Consider the following 16,102-nt stretch of genomic DNA (forward strand, 5'->3'; position numbering starts at 1 on the left):
ATATCATGAAAAACAATGAGGAGAGAGGAATTCAAATTCCTTTTATATTTGGCTGGTTTCACACAATCACTGAAAATAGTCCAAATTCCACTCCCACATCCACTGGCTCTGCTCCCAGCCCTAAAGGGGTGACTTGTTTTTAAATCCTCGAGTGTGTTCCTTTCCTTGTCTTTGGCTCCATACTTACTGCTATTGACAGGGGGGCAAGTCTCGCAGGGATTTCCCCAGGCCTTCCCCAGAGAGCAGCAGCAGGAGGAGCGGCTCACGCCCACCCCGATCTCCGTGTTGCAGGAGAGACTCCCATCTCCTCGGGGACCAAACTTCAGGTAGCAGTTGCCCACACGGTTGTCTGCAAAGCAACAAAGGAGTTTAAAATCGCCCTTGCTATGGCGAGAATTTCTTAGGGAAAAGATACGCAAAGGATACACTTCAAATTTTACACATTAATATGGAAGGCTCATCTAAATCTTTAGCACAAAACAACCTCTTCCTTTAAAGCTTTTCAAGATTGAGTCGTTGGAAAGTTTATGACTTTCCAATGTTTACCAATCTATATATTGTATTTCCATATACTCCTGGCAGAAATAAGATGGAGACAAACTTAGGACAGGTTAGTGTAAAGCTATGTGTCATATAAAGAACATTTGATATCTCATCTCTTTTCTTTCCTCCTCATCTCCATCCTCTCATGGTTTGGTTTCAGTTGCATAATGAGCCTTGCAGGTTTTGAAAGAGACAATCTGTAATAAATTTAGACCTCTCTTCCTTAATGAATTAATGAATCTCATACTTTTTCTTGTCCCTATTTATGGTTATCAACTAGATGGCATGGCCTGAAGTACTACTTTTTTTTCCTGAGAACTCTCAAACTTAGAATTCTATCTCTCACTTCTCTCCTGAATTTTTGACCCTTCAACCGTTTATTTGATTTTTTTCTCTTAGATATCAAATAGCTATTTCAAAGTTAACATGTCTAAAGAGTAAACTTTTGCTACTTTTTCTTCCACATACATGATCTGCTCTACTTCTTTCTTCCCCAGTCTTAGGGAGCATTTTCAATAAATGACCATATCCATTTCTCCAGTTGCACAGACCCTAAGCCTTCATGTCATCTTTGATTTCTATTATTCCTTATCCGACCCAGTAACAAGGTCTGTCAACTCTACCTTCAGAATATATCTGAATAATCATGACTGCCCACCTCTGCCACTGTTTCTTGAATTCATCATCCCTTTCCCTGGGCTATGCTAGCAGTCTCCCAACTCCCCTCTCAACTTCTGTCCTTGACCCAACTATCACCTACTTTTCCCTCCACAGCCACAGTAATACTTTATAAATATTTCTTTACAATAGCCTCTTACCTTAACCAGGGAAAATCCAAAGTCCTTACCAAAGGGCTGTGTAATTCTACAAAGTAATTTTCATCCCTGGCTACACATTAGAATCACTTGGGCTACTTACTGGTTTACTTTATTTTTCGTCATTTTTCTGTTTTGTTTTTTGTCACAAATTCTGGATGCAGAGAAGTGAGTCAATGACTGGTCCCATTTATTTGCCCTTCCTTCATCTCTCTTTTGCCAAATGCCTTGCTTTGTGAACATCTAGTGAACCCTCGTGACCAGTTGCCCCCTTTCTTTAGCTGTCCACTCTTCAAAAACAGTTTCAAAGTCTCTGTTGCCATAAATAACAGTGCAATAAATATCTTACTCATGTCTGTACATGGGCCTATGAGTTAATATCTTTGGCATATAAAACCAGGTGAAGAACTGCTGGTTCAGATTTTGCATGTACTTTAGCTTTCACTAAAAACTGTTATCATCATTTACCATCTACATCTATGGATCCTTTGTCAGGTTTTTAACTAATTAAAGGGTAACTGACAGAAGGAAAAAAGATACAGTAGTGAACACAACTTTATTAGTAATTTTAACAAGAATTTAATCATAGCTAATTCATTTCTATACTGTATTTTCTTGGTTTTAAAGGTCTTATACCATAAATAGTCCTCTGGATTCTTCCTTATAAACTGTGATTCATAAATTTCAAATAATCTATTGTTTCTTAAAAGAAGGGATTATTTTCTTTTAAAATTAATTGTATCATGGGCCAAGGATTTAGCTCAGTGGTTCTGCCACCTGCCTCACAAGTGCAAGGACCCAAGTTCAATCCTCGGTACCAAAAAATAAATAAATAAATAAATAAAAACAAACAAACTTAAATTATGGGGCCGGAGATTTAGCTCAGTGGTTCTGGCCCCTGCCATGCAAGTGCAAGGTCCTGAGTTCAATCCCCGGTACCAAAAACAAACAAACAAAAAAATAAAATAAAATAAAATTAATTGTATCAAACACACATAACAGTTTATTGCCAAGAGTTCACATATTCAAGTGTATCATGCTGTTTGTTCACTTCAGATAGCTTTTTACTTACCAACACAACCCACACCTGTAGGGTTCAGCTGAAAATCGGGTGGGCAGTTACACTCATAGCGACCGGGAGTGTTGACACACAGGCCATTGACACAGTTGATGGGGTCCGCACACTCATCGATATCTATGAACATTTAAAACGCCTGCATTAGTATCTTTACTTTCTCTAGCCATACTGCTGTTCCAAAAACTTCATGGATTTTTTTGCATGTTCGTAAATTAAAGATCATTAGGAAAGACTCAGCACAATGAAAGAGAGATCTTAACTTCCTGTACATTTCTAAAATAAGTTCCATCAGTCAAGCACACAGTATTTATGACACTACCATTTAATATCTTTCATAAATAAGGTTTAATTATGTTACTATTTGCTTAATTATATGAGATATAAGATATGGTGTATTTAAATAAAAAATATTACAGTAAAAGACACATTACCATTAATTATCCTCAAAATACCCCGCCCCCCCTTGAACACACTTATTCTATTGTTCTTTTTGCTTTCTGAAGAGGTTATTTTTTGAGTTGTGCTGTTGTGGCTGCCTCAGAGTCCTGAATTAATTCAAAGCATCTACCTTTCATGGTCATTCTGACTTTGGTGAAGAACCAGATGTCACAGGTGCCAGATCTGATGAATAAGGTAGATGAAGACACAGAGTGAGGTTTTCTACATACCTACCTTTTGATCGGCATCTGGTGGCAGGATTCACTGTATTTTTTTTCATTAAGTTTACTGGCACATTTTAGGTATACAATGACATTCATCATTGTGAACTTGTACCCTTACATGATATATCTTGGTTCTCATTTTTTCCCCATTCCCCTGTCCTCCCTTCAACCCCTCCACCCCTCCCTATTTACAGAGACTTTGTTTCCAATTTTTCCTTTTCTCTCAATTTTTTCTTTCCCTTAACCCTCCAGGATCTCATCTTATTAAAAAGCTTCTGCACTGCAAGAGAAACCACCAAGGGACCTAAGAGACAACCTACAATGTGGGAAAAATTTTTTACCAGCTGCTCCTCAGACAAAGGTCTACTATCTAGAATATATAAAGAACTTAAAAAAATCAGACCCCCCAAATTTAAAGACCCAGTACAAAAATAGGCATCTGAAATGAACAGACATTTCTCAGACAAAGAAGTAAAAGTAGCAAATAAACATGAAAAAATGTTCAACATCACTGGTCATTCAAGAGTTGCAGATGAAAACAATGCTGAGATTCCACCTCACCCCAGAAAGAATGGCTGCTATCAAGAAATCAACCAATAACAAATGCTGGCGGGGGTGTGGGGAGAAAGGAACCCTTCTCCATTGTTGGTGAAGTGCAGACTGGTGCAACCACTGTGGAAATTAATTTGGAGATTCACTGTATTTTTGATCATATTTCCAAATGAGGGTTTCTAGAACTGCTTCAGAAAGCTACAAGAATGATGGAATAAGTGTGTCTGAAGAAAGGGGGTAGGTATTCTGAGGGTTTAATGGCAATGTATCTTTTACTGTAATAATTTTTTTATTTAAACACTCACCATATTTTTCTATCACTATTATGTGTGTACATCTATAGTACACACACTTAGCAAACACATATATAGATACTTTATTAATTTCATGTTAGATATTTAAACTGTTACCTAAATAGATCAATTCTGTAATTAAAAATAAATGCCTCAGACTGTAATTCTCTTTTTCAGAAAAATGCATAAGCTAATGCACAGATTGGCTATGCAGAAATCTGAGCAGTTTTACTTTAGCATAGAATATTCACTTCAACTGATCAGCACACACCAAGCCCCTCACTGGCCATACCTGTGCAGTTCCCTCCGGTTCTGTCCAGTTCATAACCATCATCGCAGATACAGTGAAACATTCCAGGCAAATTATTACATGTCCCAAAGACACAAATATTTTGGAAGGAGCATTCATCAATATCTGAAGATTTTAAAAAATCATCTTCTTAACAAAGGCATTTTAAAATTTTAATTTACTATATAACATTGAGTTTTTCTAATTTCAGATGTTTATATGCAGTAAAAATTTGTTTTCCTTTGATTAGACAGGTAATGTAAATAGAAAACAACTAATGCTTATCTATAAAACTAAGATATAAAAAAATCTTTTTATTGATAAAACGAATATTTAATATTTTAACTGTTTTGCATTACAATATACTTAAACAAGAGCTGGGTTAAATCATAAAACACAAAAACTAAATGTAAACATGTCAAAGGTATGAACTTGTAAAAAATTAAACATGAAAACAAACTCAAAGATTCTAAAAATTAGTGCAAATATCAGATATCTTATAATTGGTAAATTAAAGTAAAAATATTTAACAATTTAAAAATATTAAAGACATCATTAAAATTAACTTTTACTTTTTAGTTTTTCATTTTGTAATCTCATCTCTTATCCTAAAGTTAGTTATACACAGGGAAAGAGTTCAGTTTTAATGCCATGAGGTAAGATGGTCCATTCTCCACATATTCTTACAAATTTCTTAAAATATCTCTATTAAAACTAGGAATTCAGTTTATAAAAATTTTCCATGAGACTTTAATCCAAGGTCAATCAATGTGAATTTATCATTCCTCACCCATGAAAATGAAGGCATACATGTGGTGCGTACAGTTGTAGAAATAATTTGTATTTCTACTCATAAAAAGAGGATGGGTATTTTTATACATAAACTGTTTAATTTTCTGAGAATCCAGGCCACAAATGTCATTCTAGGCTAGTGATCCACACCATTCTGAACTGCTATCTTGGGACATTTCTATCTTAAGTCAGAAAGGGTCTTCTGGTCATGCACAATAATTAAAATAGTTTGTTTCAACTATCTTAGATCTAAGGTAGGGTTCAAATCATGTTTAAGAGTTCAACTGATGTGCAAAGGTGCCTTTCTTTTTGCAGGGGCAATAAAATTATTCTCTAAAGAGAATGAGCAAAGATTCACTAAGCTAGAGTATAACTCAATCTGTAAGAAGTGAAAATGGAATGGTATTATCTCACCAAATACGCATTTTACTTTAAAATGAGTTTATTAGGAATGCTTTCCACTAAAAAGATAATTAGAAAAGTTGTATAAAGTAAGGTATTTTAAAAGAATATTGTCTTTCTTTGATAAAACTGACACTCAAAAATTCAGGTGATACAGAAAATTATTGATAAAAAAGCAATAGACAACAAACCATACAGAAAATAACATAACACAACCAAAGATTGCTCAAAAATGTTTTCAGTCACACAGAATAAACACTGATGTATTCATAGATATTCCTGTATGCATATTCATAGACAGCAAAGTGAGGGAATTTCTACGTGTCAGATTTTTCATTATCTCAATAGTTTCCAAAATACTTTTTAAATGTTAAAAAGTAAAAAAATAGTAAAAATTTATTATTTGGCTTGATGCCAAAGTTCAAATGTAAATTAACAGTCATATATCATTCCAACTCTTTATCTTTGTTATTTATATTATTTTCATTTTCTCAATGTTTATGGCAGTTTGCCATTATTTCTACTGTTCAGCGATAATTCTTTACTTAAAACAATTAATTCTAATTTTACTTCAACATTCTATTTCTTGATTGGCTGTGTCTCATGGTGGATTATCCCTCCACCCCCAAGAAAGTAGGACCCCTGTGAAAACAAAGGTAATTCCCCTGAATTACGTCTCTCATGAGACTCTGTGTATTGTGTCTGTAATTAGCTCACTACTAAGGTACAGGAATCTTCAGTCAGGTGTCTCCTCAGGATTTTGTGGGCATTTTTGCAATGTCTTTTGGTATTCAATGTTTCCGTGGAGCTTAAGGCTCCTTTTCTATCTGGAGTCTTGAATCCTTTCCTATGACCAAGGCTGACAAATATATTAAGTACGAGTTTTTGTCTTATAATTTGGTATTTTTGTACATTTAGATTTTTCTTCTATTTCAGGACAATGCTTGGGTGCTTAACAGTTTTTCCTATTCAATTTCTTGGGCTCTCCACTTCAGAGGTCCCAATTGTACTGATGTCTATGGTTTTTTTTTTTTTCTGTAATAGATTCTCTTTTCTTTTTTTGTCACTAAGTTTATCTCAAGTCCTTTCTCTATGGTAGTAATCACATTTTCATCTGGATCTCTTCTCATTTTTTCTGTTTCTACTTAATGGTTCTCTAATTTTGCTGTATTGGTCTCAATTTCTTGTCTCCCCTGCCTCATCAATTTTCTTTTTAATATTCATTCTGTTTTTTAATTTTGTCTTTGAAGTTGTTTAATCATTTTTTTAATAAGGTCATCTATGGAATAAACTCAGGGAAAATTTGCTTTTTGCTCCTTGGATTTTTTCTTCCATTCTGATTTAATTCTTTATCTGTTTTTTTCCATGATCTTTTCTTTTTTTCCCCCATAGGATCCCTGAAAACCTTAGATTATTTTCAGCTTCTTTAATACTACTTGGTCCACACTTCCAAGAATTTCTATTCACTTTGATGCTGTTTAGGTGATAGTTTCTTGACATCTCTCCTTCTTTATCAGGGTTCTAACTGCAAGACAGACTGGGTTTGGGATTTCATTAAAGCTGCTACTCAGTAGCCTGACATTTCCTAAGGTAAGAAAAAGGTGTGCATGGATGGGAGTAACATCACTGGGCTCCAGGTGCTCTCTGCTGATGGGCCTGTTCTTTTGCGTTCTTTGAGCAGTATGCTAAATAGTCTATGGCTAGGCATTCCCATTTAAAGTCTGAGCTTGTCCCTGGGGAAGTTTCTTTGGTTTTATAGCCCTCATTTTGGTGGAGACTACTGGGTAATGGCCAACCCCAGCAATATTAGGGACTCTACAGAAATTCTGAGAATTTGGTTGAGAAGTAGATGCTGAGTGGAAAATGTGGATCAGAGGATCAGTTCTGAGGGGCATATATGTATATTAACATGAGAAATCATCAAGGAATTCAATGGTAGATTTAGTAAAACTATCCAAATGAGCTAGATCTTGTACAAAGAGAAGACAAAAACAAAGAAAAAGGAGCAGAGCCAAGGAATTACATTTTAGGGGCCTCAACTGCTAGTGTTCTCCCAAATGGAGCAGCGGGTCTAAGTATGGGTGAATGTCCTGTGAATGACCCTAAGTATGGGTGAATGACAGCTGCCCTCAGCTGTCCTGTTAGTTGCGGATTTCTCCAAAAGGGAGTGACATATGAGAAAACTAAAAGTGAAGATGTTTAGCACCACCTTGGGGGGTGATCTGGGGAAGAGCTCTAGAAGGGTTTATGCTACAGATTAAAGAATAAATTTATGGAGGGGAAATTTTGTCTACGTATAAAAAATTCATCATGGCAAGTGTTTGGCTACTGTTGACTTGCTCCTTTTCCAGGTCTTTGTCAAGCTGACGTAGATGATAAATTATGTAATTCCCTATACACACTGATTCACATTTTCAAAGCTGGGAAAAAACGTAGCTCATTCTGCAATTACCTAGTATAAAATAGATTAGACTCTGCCCAGTCTACCAATTGAATCTACCAAGTCAATGTAGAAGCAGAGATGCTGTCAAGTGTTGAATATCATCTTCTCCAGAGCCTACTCTTTACTCCTTTGTCCTGATTCAATCCATACTGGTGGGTATATATGAAAACCTCATGATGTTTTAGGCACACTTTCTTTCTTCAGTGCCACTTTTGGTGGTGGGGCAGAGTTAGGCTCTACATTGATCCTCTTAAGATGTACAGCTTGTGTTTGATGTTGATGAGTATGCATGTGACGGTGTGTGTGTTGGAACTCAGCCTTTCTATTAATCTGATTAGATTCTAGCATATGGAGACTATAATCGGTCTTCATTTTATCAGTTAGACTGAGGTTTCTTTCTTTTGAAAAAAGGTTTTCATAAATTATGATCAATTATTTTCAATTTCTTTCCTTTCTTTATTGATATTGTACTCTCCATAACACACTGATGGCCCAAACAATATGTAATGTGAATTGAGTTTCTAATTTAAAAGAAAATCCAAATTCTTTTTCTTGGAAAGATATAATACTAGACACAAAATCCCATTTCTAGGAAAGTGGGATGACACTGTAACTTGAAGGAGACATTACTATCATGCACTAGTGAAACCCTTCAATCCCTAAGAAGGTTTCCAGCCCCAGACATACACAGAAGATGCAAATAAAAATGTAAGTACCAAAATGGAGCTACTTAGGATTTTGATAAACACAGTCAAGTAGTGGAGATTGGGGTAGGTAATAGATAAAAAAGCTCAATAGCTTTGCCACATGTCATTCACTTTAGTGATTAAAAAAAAAAAGAAATGGTTAAAAAAAAAATGAGCCAAACTTCCAACTATTGGCTCTTAGCCAGGAAAACTTCATGAGATGAAAGCTGCCCTCAGCATTATTCCCTCTGCAAAATAGTCCACGCTTAAACGAGTGACTCTTATATGTGCAGCCTGTGCTATGTGTCTGATTCCATGTGGGGCCTGCTCAAACCCTTTGTGTGGTTTCCCTGCTGAGACTGGTCCAACATGAGAATGGGTCGGAATCCTGCTGACCCACCTTGGCAGGACCTGCTGTCCGGGGCTGGCGTGAAGCCCATCTCACATTCACAGCGATATGCACCAGGGACGTTGAGGCACTGTCCGTTCTCGCAGAGATTTATGTTTTCTGCACACTCGTCAACATCTGTGGAAGAAGTAACTTATGTCTCTATTAAGGTCCAGATTCTACGGCACATTTTTTCCCTTTGCTCTAAAACTAAATCAGTTTTACTGGCTTGACTTAGTGCTCATTAACATGAAAGAACAATTACATTTACCTACACAAGGGCATTCAACTTGATGGCAGAGCTATTTAACTTACATCCTTAAATGGAAGTGCAGCATGACTAAAGCAGATATCTCTCATACTTGCTTTCATTCTCTTTAATGCCAATGTGATGAGGTATCAGTGTTTAATATCATTAAATTCACCCAAGAATATTAGGGTCCATGTTAAAAGGATGCTCATTCATCTGAAATCAACTTGTGCTTTCACTAGTTCAAGTACTTTGAATCAAATTAGGGACACTCTGGAGATGGGAATTTCATGTTATTTTGGTCTTATGAAAATATTTCCATTTTAATTATACAAGCAGGGATTCATTACTCATAGACCTTGGAGATGATTTATTTAATTCTATGAGGCAATAAAGGGGAGAAGGACAGAGATCGACATTTATTGAGGGCCAAGTATTGTGCCAATGGCCTGCTGTGCATTTTTCATCGAGTCACCAGTCCTGTGAGATTCTGAGGGTTGGAACCTGAGGTCCAGAGCAGCCAAGCCAGCTGAGCTAGTGTGCTGGCTGAGTCGGGTTCTGATTGCAGATGTGTCTAACTCCAAAGCCATGCTCTTTCCCTGGCACCACAACACTGGGAAAAGCTGGGAAAGATGCAATAGCTAAGGCTTCAAAGTAAGAAAGCTTAAAAATTGAGTAAACATGTTTTCTTAAAGAAGCATTTAAAAATGATGAGTCTGAATTTTTGACACCAATAATCAGAAAAAATTACTGTCTTTTAATTATAAGTTTAAAGTACCTACTGAAAATCAATTGAGAAACAACTATCTGACAGACTAAAAAGTACCAAATATTACTGTCCAGAAGATGATTTAGTCTTAGAGAAGTATGTAATGAGACACTGTTTTATTCTCAAAGAATGTAGAATGAAGAGAAGCTAAGTATCAGCAAATACTTACTGTGCTCTTATGATGTTTTTAAAAGTCCTTTACTTTTATGTTATTCTACTTTAACCCTTCCAGTGCTAGGATACTTGAACAAATACATCATATAGCGGTGCTTGAAAGATTTTATATCCTATCTATAAGAGCAGAATAGATTTCCTATATCCATTTAGTGATAGAGAAAAAAAGGTATGGTATTTTTGTAACTATACTCATTTTAAAATGAGATAACTAAAACCAGCAGGTTAAATAAATTACTTAGGATTATACTGGCAGTAAGCGGCATAAGCTAGACTGGAAACCAGGTGGTCTGACCCAGACAAAGCTTGTAGTTTTTTTACCATTGTGTTGTAAATGAGCAAGACAGAATGATAATTATTAACAGTATATGACAATAATAAATGCCATTATTTTAAAACTTTCACCAATACTCTGGAAGATATTCAGGTTTTTGTGTTCAATGTACAAAAAAGATATTTTTGTTCTAAGTATAAAAACAGAGGAAGTTGTTTTAGTTTTCCTTAACTACAGCTTTCTTTGCAAAGGGAAAGTACATATAGTGTTCCATGATAGCCACACTGGCACACACTGCAGGACAGCCACTCACCTGAGCAGGTGAAGCCATCTCCAGTGAAACCTTCAGCGCATGCACATCGGTACGAGCCTGGGGTGTTCACACACTGAGCATTTATGCTACACTGGTGGGTCCCGTTAGAACATTCATCCAGATCTGTATGCCAAGAGAACATAGCAAGAAAGATCAGAAATGAAAATGGGCAACACCTAGAAAGACTGATTTGCCTTAATTTAAAAAATAAACTGGCCAAATGGAACTGTTTTAGTATATCTGTAGGGTCATAGATCTCAGAATCATAATGCAAAATGGCCATACTGCAAATATGGGCCAAAAGTATTACTTCAAACATTTTGTTTGATATCTAATCAAACATTTTGTTGATATCTAATCAACTAAGAGTTAAAAGAAAATCAGTGTTAGGTTTTATTCTGATTTTTATTAAGAGTGAATTTTATCACTAATAAAAGGATCAAATCTGAAAATACTATGAATCTCAGAGCAAGAAAATTGGCCTAGAGTTTTCAAGGTTATTTTATTTTATTTCATTCATTAATTTATTTTGGTATCAGGGATCAAACTCAGGAACTTGCACTTGCCAGGCAGGTGTGGTGACACTGAGCTAATCCCTGGCCCTTCAAGCTTATTTTATACATGAGAAAACCAAGATATGATTTTTGACCTTCTCGAGTCCACAATCTAGTGGAAAAGACAGGTGTTAAGCATCGAAAAAAATTAAATACTATTAGTTGCACATAAGGAAAATTATAAGGAGCAAAGAGAGAGTAAAAGAGTATCTATGGAGTGCTGGAACAAGGAATGTTCCACTGAGGAAGTAATTTTTAATGAACTTCAGACCCCAGTGATGAAGAAGAGTTAGCTCAGTGAACAGAAGTAGGGAAGGGTATTTGTTGCAGAATAAATAACTCATAAAGACACTGAGGAGAAAAATTACTTGATGTGACTATGAAGGTTTAGATCTAGGATGTCCCCCCAAAATCTCACGTATTCAAGAGACAGGGCTTTTAAGGTATTTGTATCATGAGATACTATACTCATCAGTAGGTTGATGCCTTAATGAATCCCTAGCTAATGTGCTGTTAGAAGGTGAAGCCTGGTTGAAATAGATGCATTACTGAGCATGTGCCTTTGAAGGTGTATCTATCACCCTGCCTGCCCCTGCTCTTGCTTATTCCTGGCCGCCCATGGGGTGAGCAGCTTTTCCTCTGCAGTGTCCTTCCACCACGCTGCTTCTACCTTGGAGCCAGAGAGCCATGGAATGAACCTACTAAAACTAGAGCCAAAATAAACCTCTCCTCCTTTAAACTGCAGGTGTCAAGTATTCTGTTCCAGTGATGGCAAAATGATGATAGAGTGACCAAGAAATTAGAGGAGGTTGGATTGGCAAGTCACAGTGTGAGAGACACGGGGTGGTAGAAGATGAAGCTAGAAATACAGTGGAGGCATTGCATGGGGTCCCATAGGCAAGCTGTGAAAAGGAAACTGGGTCTTTTCTTAAATTCAATAGTTTAAAAATGACAAGTGTGAAAAAATCAGATCTGTGGTTTAAATTTCCTGCTGTTTCTCTGTGAATAGATTGCATGGAGATCAAAGAGAAAAAGAGCAAACATATGGGGGCGTTCTTTTAGCATCTGACAGAAAAGTGAGGAGGGAAACAGGGAGAGAGAGATTAAGCAGAAGAATGAAGATGGAAAAGAAAGGATGGATTTGGATGACATTTGGGAGCACAGGCGCTGAGACACTGTCAAATCTCTTGTACTAGTCAGGCTGTCTTGAGATAGTTGATCAGTGACACATGGGCAAAAAGCACATAAGAGGGAGGCTAGGAGAGTTAAAAACAGTAGACATAAAAGACCAGAGAAAAGGAAATGAGGGTGTGGCTATAAAGTTGTGAGAGTAATGCCACAGAGATGGCTATACTACAAATAAGACTGCTTGTAAGCTTAATGAAGCTACCTTAGGATGTTACACAGCAAAGCTGTCTGAAAACAACATTTACATCCTGTAGTTGGCTTGTAAATATTCAACAAGTAGAAAACATTTAAATGGATAAAAATGCACACTCAAAGTAACTTATATCTTTGGTAAGAGATGTGAGATGGTTCTTTAATCCTTACTACAGGGCTGTAAGCTTTTAATGAAGAATCATCATGGGGAGGGCAGCTCAGCTTGCTTTCTTTACTAAATTGACCTGGATAATTCTTACCAGCTGGAAAAATGCTTTATTGTTAAGGCATGCAAAATACTAAAAACACCGAACAGCCCTGTGAATGGCACCCAGATAGAATCCAGTACCTTGCCTCACTGCTATTAAAGACTTTTTATTGGACCCTGGCTTAGGAGTTACAGAACTTGGGGAAATAGCTTCCTTTATTCTCCTTTCTTCAAATCAGATTTCTTGAATCTAACAAGTCACTTAGATTTTCCTGTAAAGACAAATTCTATTTTCTAGTAAGAAGCTAGCATTGGCCATTTACTACACAGTTAAGGCTATTTGAAAAAACGTTTGGTTTCCTCCATTTCTTTCACTGAGTTTTAAATCTTACTGATTACTCTATGAAAAGACTAGAAAAACGTATTAGTCATTTTTCCTCATGCAGCTGTTTGGATTACCAGCTATACATTAAATAAGTTTTACTGAACATCATGCATGAAAAATCAGAAGGCATCCTGTTGCAATTTGACCACTTATATTAAGGCTAAAGGGAGATCTCAGTCAGAAATTATCCCTGCAACTAAAGACAGCCTTTGATTTACAAGAGAATAAATGAAAGTGAAAAGTACATTCCTATTTGTGTATGTGGGTTAACAGCTGTGCAGACAAGAACTCTTAAGAATTCTGTGCCTTAGCAAAGGATATTTACATTTGCAAACTCACCGATACATTTGATGCCATTTCCCACCCAGCCTTCTCTGCAGCTGCATTTGAAGCTTCCTGGGATGTTCAGACAGGAGGCATGCATGTCACAGTTGTGGGCACCAATTTCACACTCGTCCACATCTGAGAAACCACAGTTAATCAGAAAAAGAGAAGCTGAAAGTTAATTGTTTCTACTTCCAAGTATCTTTCTGAATAGGTAAATTTTTAAAGTAAAAATGGAGCTGTTTAGAGAAAATATCATCACTTTATTTTTAATTATTTTAGACCTATGACAGTTAACTGTGTCAACTTGAGCAAGAAATGCCCAACTAAGTTGGATGAGCATAGTTCTGGGTGTGGCTGAGGAGATTTACTGAAGACAGATGACTCAGCCTGGGTAGGCTTGTCACCTGAATGGTATAAAAGGGAAACAAAGAAAGAAGACTCGCTTTGGTTTCTTTGGAGGAGCTCTAGTCCTCATGGTGGACGTCATCTCTGTCATTTCCTAGCTGGCAGTGCAGACTTTTCAGCCTTCCAGCGCAGCCCCTTCAGCCTCCTGAATAGGAGTTGTGCTGGACTCTACAGTGAGCTCCAGGCCTTCAATCTTCTACTGGATCCTGTGGATCCCCAGAACACAGATAGCCCTTTGCACTCTCCCACACACGACCTACAGGCAGCCATTGTAGGCCTGCCTTGTAAATCCTTAAATTTATATATCTTGCATTAAATCCATCTCTCTAGTGAGCACTGACTGATACAAAACCCCAGGTTTGCGATTCAGGACACAAAAACCCTTCCTTAAAAGAAATCGTCAGTCACTTCCCAGAAGGGTGAGATATAGCAGCTGTTGCCCACTCCCTGAAAAGGTCCAGACAAAACTCCACATAGAAGATATCAGATTATAGCTGTCAAGAGAAACTTTACTTCCAAATGGGACTCTGCTAGTCCTTTCTATTAATATTTATTATTTTTCATGAAGACAAGAACAAGCTTGACTTTCTTTTAAAAGTAGTAGTTCATCATCTTTTAAAAATTACATAATCACTTATCAACACAATATTTATTGTTTCTGACAACTATCATGTAGGTGTGCACTTTTTTCTATTTATTTTAGAGCTTAGAATAATGTTCCCTGGAAATGTTACCTGGAAAGTGACTAGATGTTTTTATTCAAGTGCGCTTATGCATACTCATATGCATATGTGTTACATGTATATACACATATATACACATACAGTCATGGACGGTTGAACATTTTGGTCAGTGACAAACCACATATCTGATGGAGGTCTCATAACATTATATTACCTAGTGATGTTGCTATTTTAGTCTGTGTAATTACACTCTATAACGTTCACATGACAATGAAATCAGCTAACCATGTCTTGGAATGTATCCCCACTGTTCAATGACACATGTGTATACATATGTTAAATATACACACGCACAAATATATGCACACATAGACCAAGCAGATTTCTCCCAAATCTTGTATAACATAAGAAGTCTGTTCTATTTAGTTCACTGGCTGCACTTTGTAGCAGCTGAAACAGCACATCCAAACACACTATTGGTTTCTTATTAACCCTGACAGTGGTGACAATGCACAGTACACTTCCTTTTGTTACTTGACGTTTTTCAGAAGGGCTAGCCTAAGGGCCATGTTGCACCCTAAACCCCTCACCACCTGCTTTGAGAAAAATGCAAAACAGGGGCCTTAAAATGAGCACTGAGGAACATGTGGTTCAAAACCTTGAACTTGACACCTTCTAACCCCACCTGTGTGCAAGGGCTGAAACTAGTGAAGGAAGGGAACAAGAGGATGGGGTGAACAAAGGAAGAAAATGAAGACAAAAGAAAGAGAGAGGCAATTTGGGCAAAGAGAGGAGAAGCCAAAAGCAAATGGAAAGAGAAAAGAAAGGAAGGAAATGAAGAAGAATCTTCCAAGAAGCTGCAACAAAGAGCGCACAAGCTGGAAACTCACCTGTGCATCCTGTGGTTCCCTTCTTCACTGAATAACCCAGCTGACAGTGGCAAATGAAGGATCCCTTGGTGTTCTCACATTCCCCAAACATGCAGATATTTGAATTTAAGTCACATTCATTAACATCTAGAAAATCCATTTTCAATATCTTGGTTAGTATTCATTGATTATAGTAATTTGAAAGCTATTTTTAAAAAATAAACATTATAATACCACAGATAAAATTTAAAATATAATTCGTTTGTAAAATATTGCATTGCAGATGAATATGCTGTGTGTCTTTGAGAAATTATTTTCAAATGATTCTCGCTTCTCAGATTTTATAGTTCTAAGACCATGGTTTGAAATTTTAAAGTAACAAGAGAAAAAGCCTTCCTCTTTTCATGTCCACATATGTATAGTGGACATGATACCCACCAATGCATGTTTTCATGTCCATCGAAGCCATGAAGCCATCATAACACAGACAGCGATACTCTCCAGGAATGTTGGTACACTGGCCACCGTCACAGATTTCAGGGTTGTTTTCACATTCATCAATATCTGA

The 16,102-nt window shown here is 36.8% G+C and overlaps 1 protein-coding gene across 1 annotated transcript in view; it reads right to left on the minus strand.

The window, feature by feature from the left end:
- Positions 1 to 16,102, minus strand: part of Fbn2 (fibrillin 2) — a 247,670-nt gene that overhangs the window by 42,213 nt on the left and 189,355 nt on the right. Inside the window, exons 30-37 of the mRNA XM_004854441.4 lie at positions 15,973 to 16,098; positions 15,556 to 15,681; positions 13,590 to 13,712; positions 10,724 to 10,846; positions 8,956 to 9,081; positions 4,236 to 4,358; positions 2,431 to 2,553; positions 188 to 349 (exon numbers count right to left, since the gene is read on the minus strand). Of these exons, the coding sequence (XP_004854498.2) occupies positions 188 to 349; positions 2,431 to 2,553; positions 4,236 to 4,358; positions 8,956 to 9,081; positions 10,724 to 10,846; positions 13,590 to 13,712; positions 15,556 to 15,681; positions 15,973 to 16,098 (1,032 nt within the window). The remainder of the gene's footprint in view (positions 1 to 187; positions 350 to 2,430; positions 2,554 to 4,235; positions 4,359 to 8,955; positions 9,082 to 10,723; positions 10,847 to 13,589; positions 13,713 to 15,555; positions 15,682 to 15,972; positions 16,099 to 16,102) is intronic.

The sequence above is a fragment of the Heterocephalus glaber genome, unplaced genomic scaffold (genome assembly GCF_053883595.1).
Source record: "Heterocephalus glaber isolate CG9 unplaced genomic scaffold, H.glaber_assembly_v1.0 deba00001463, whole genome shotgun sequence".
Lineage (NCBI taxonomy): Eukaryota > Metazoa > Chordata > Mammalia > Rodentia > Bathyergidae > Heterocephalus > Heterocephalus glaber.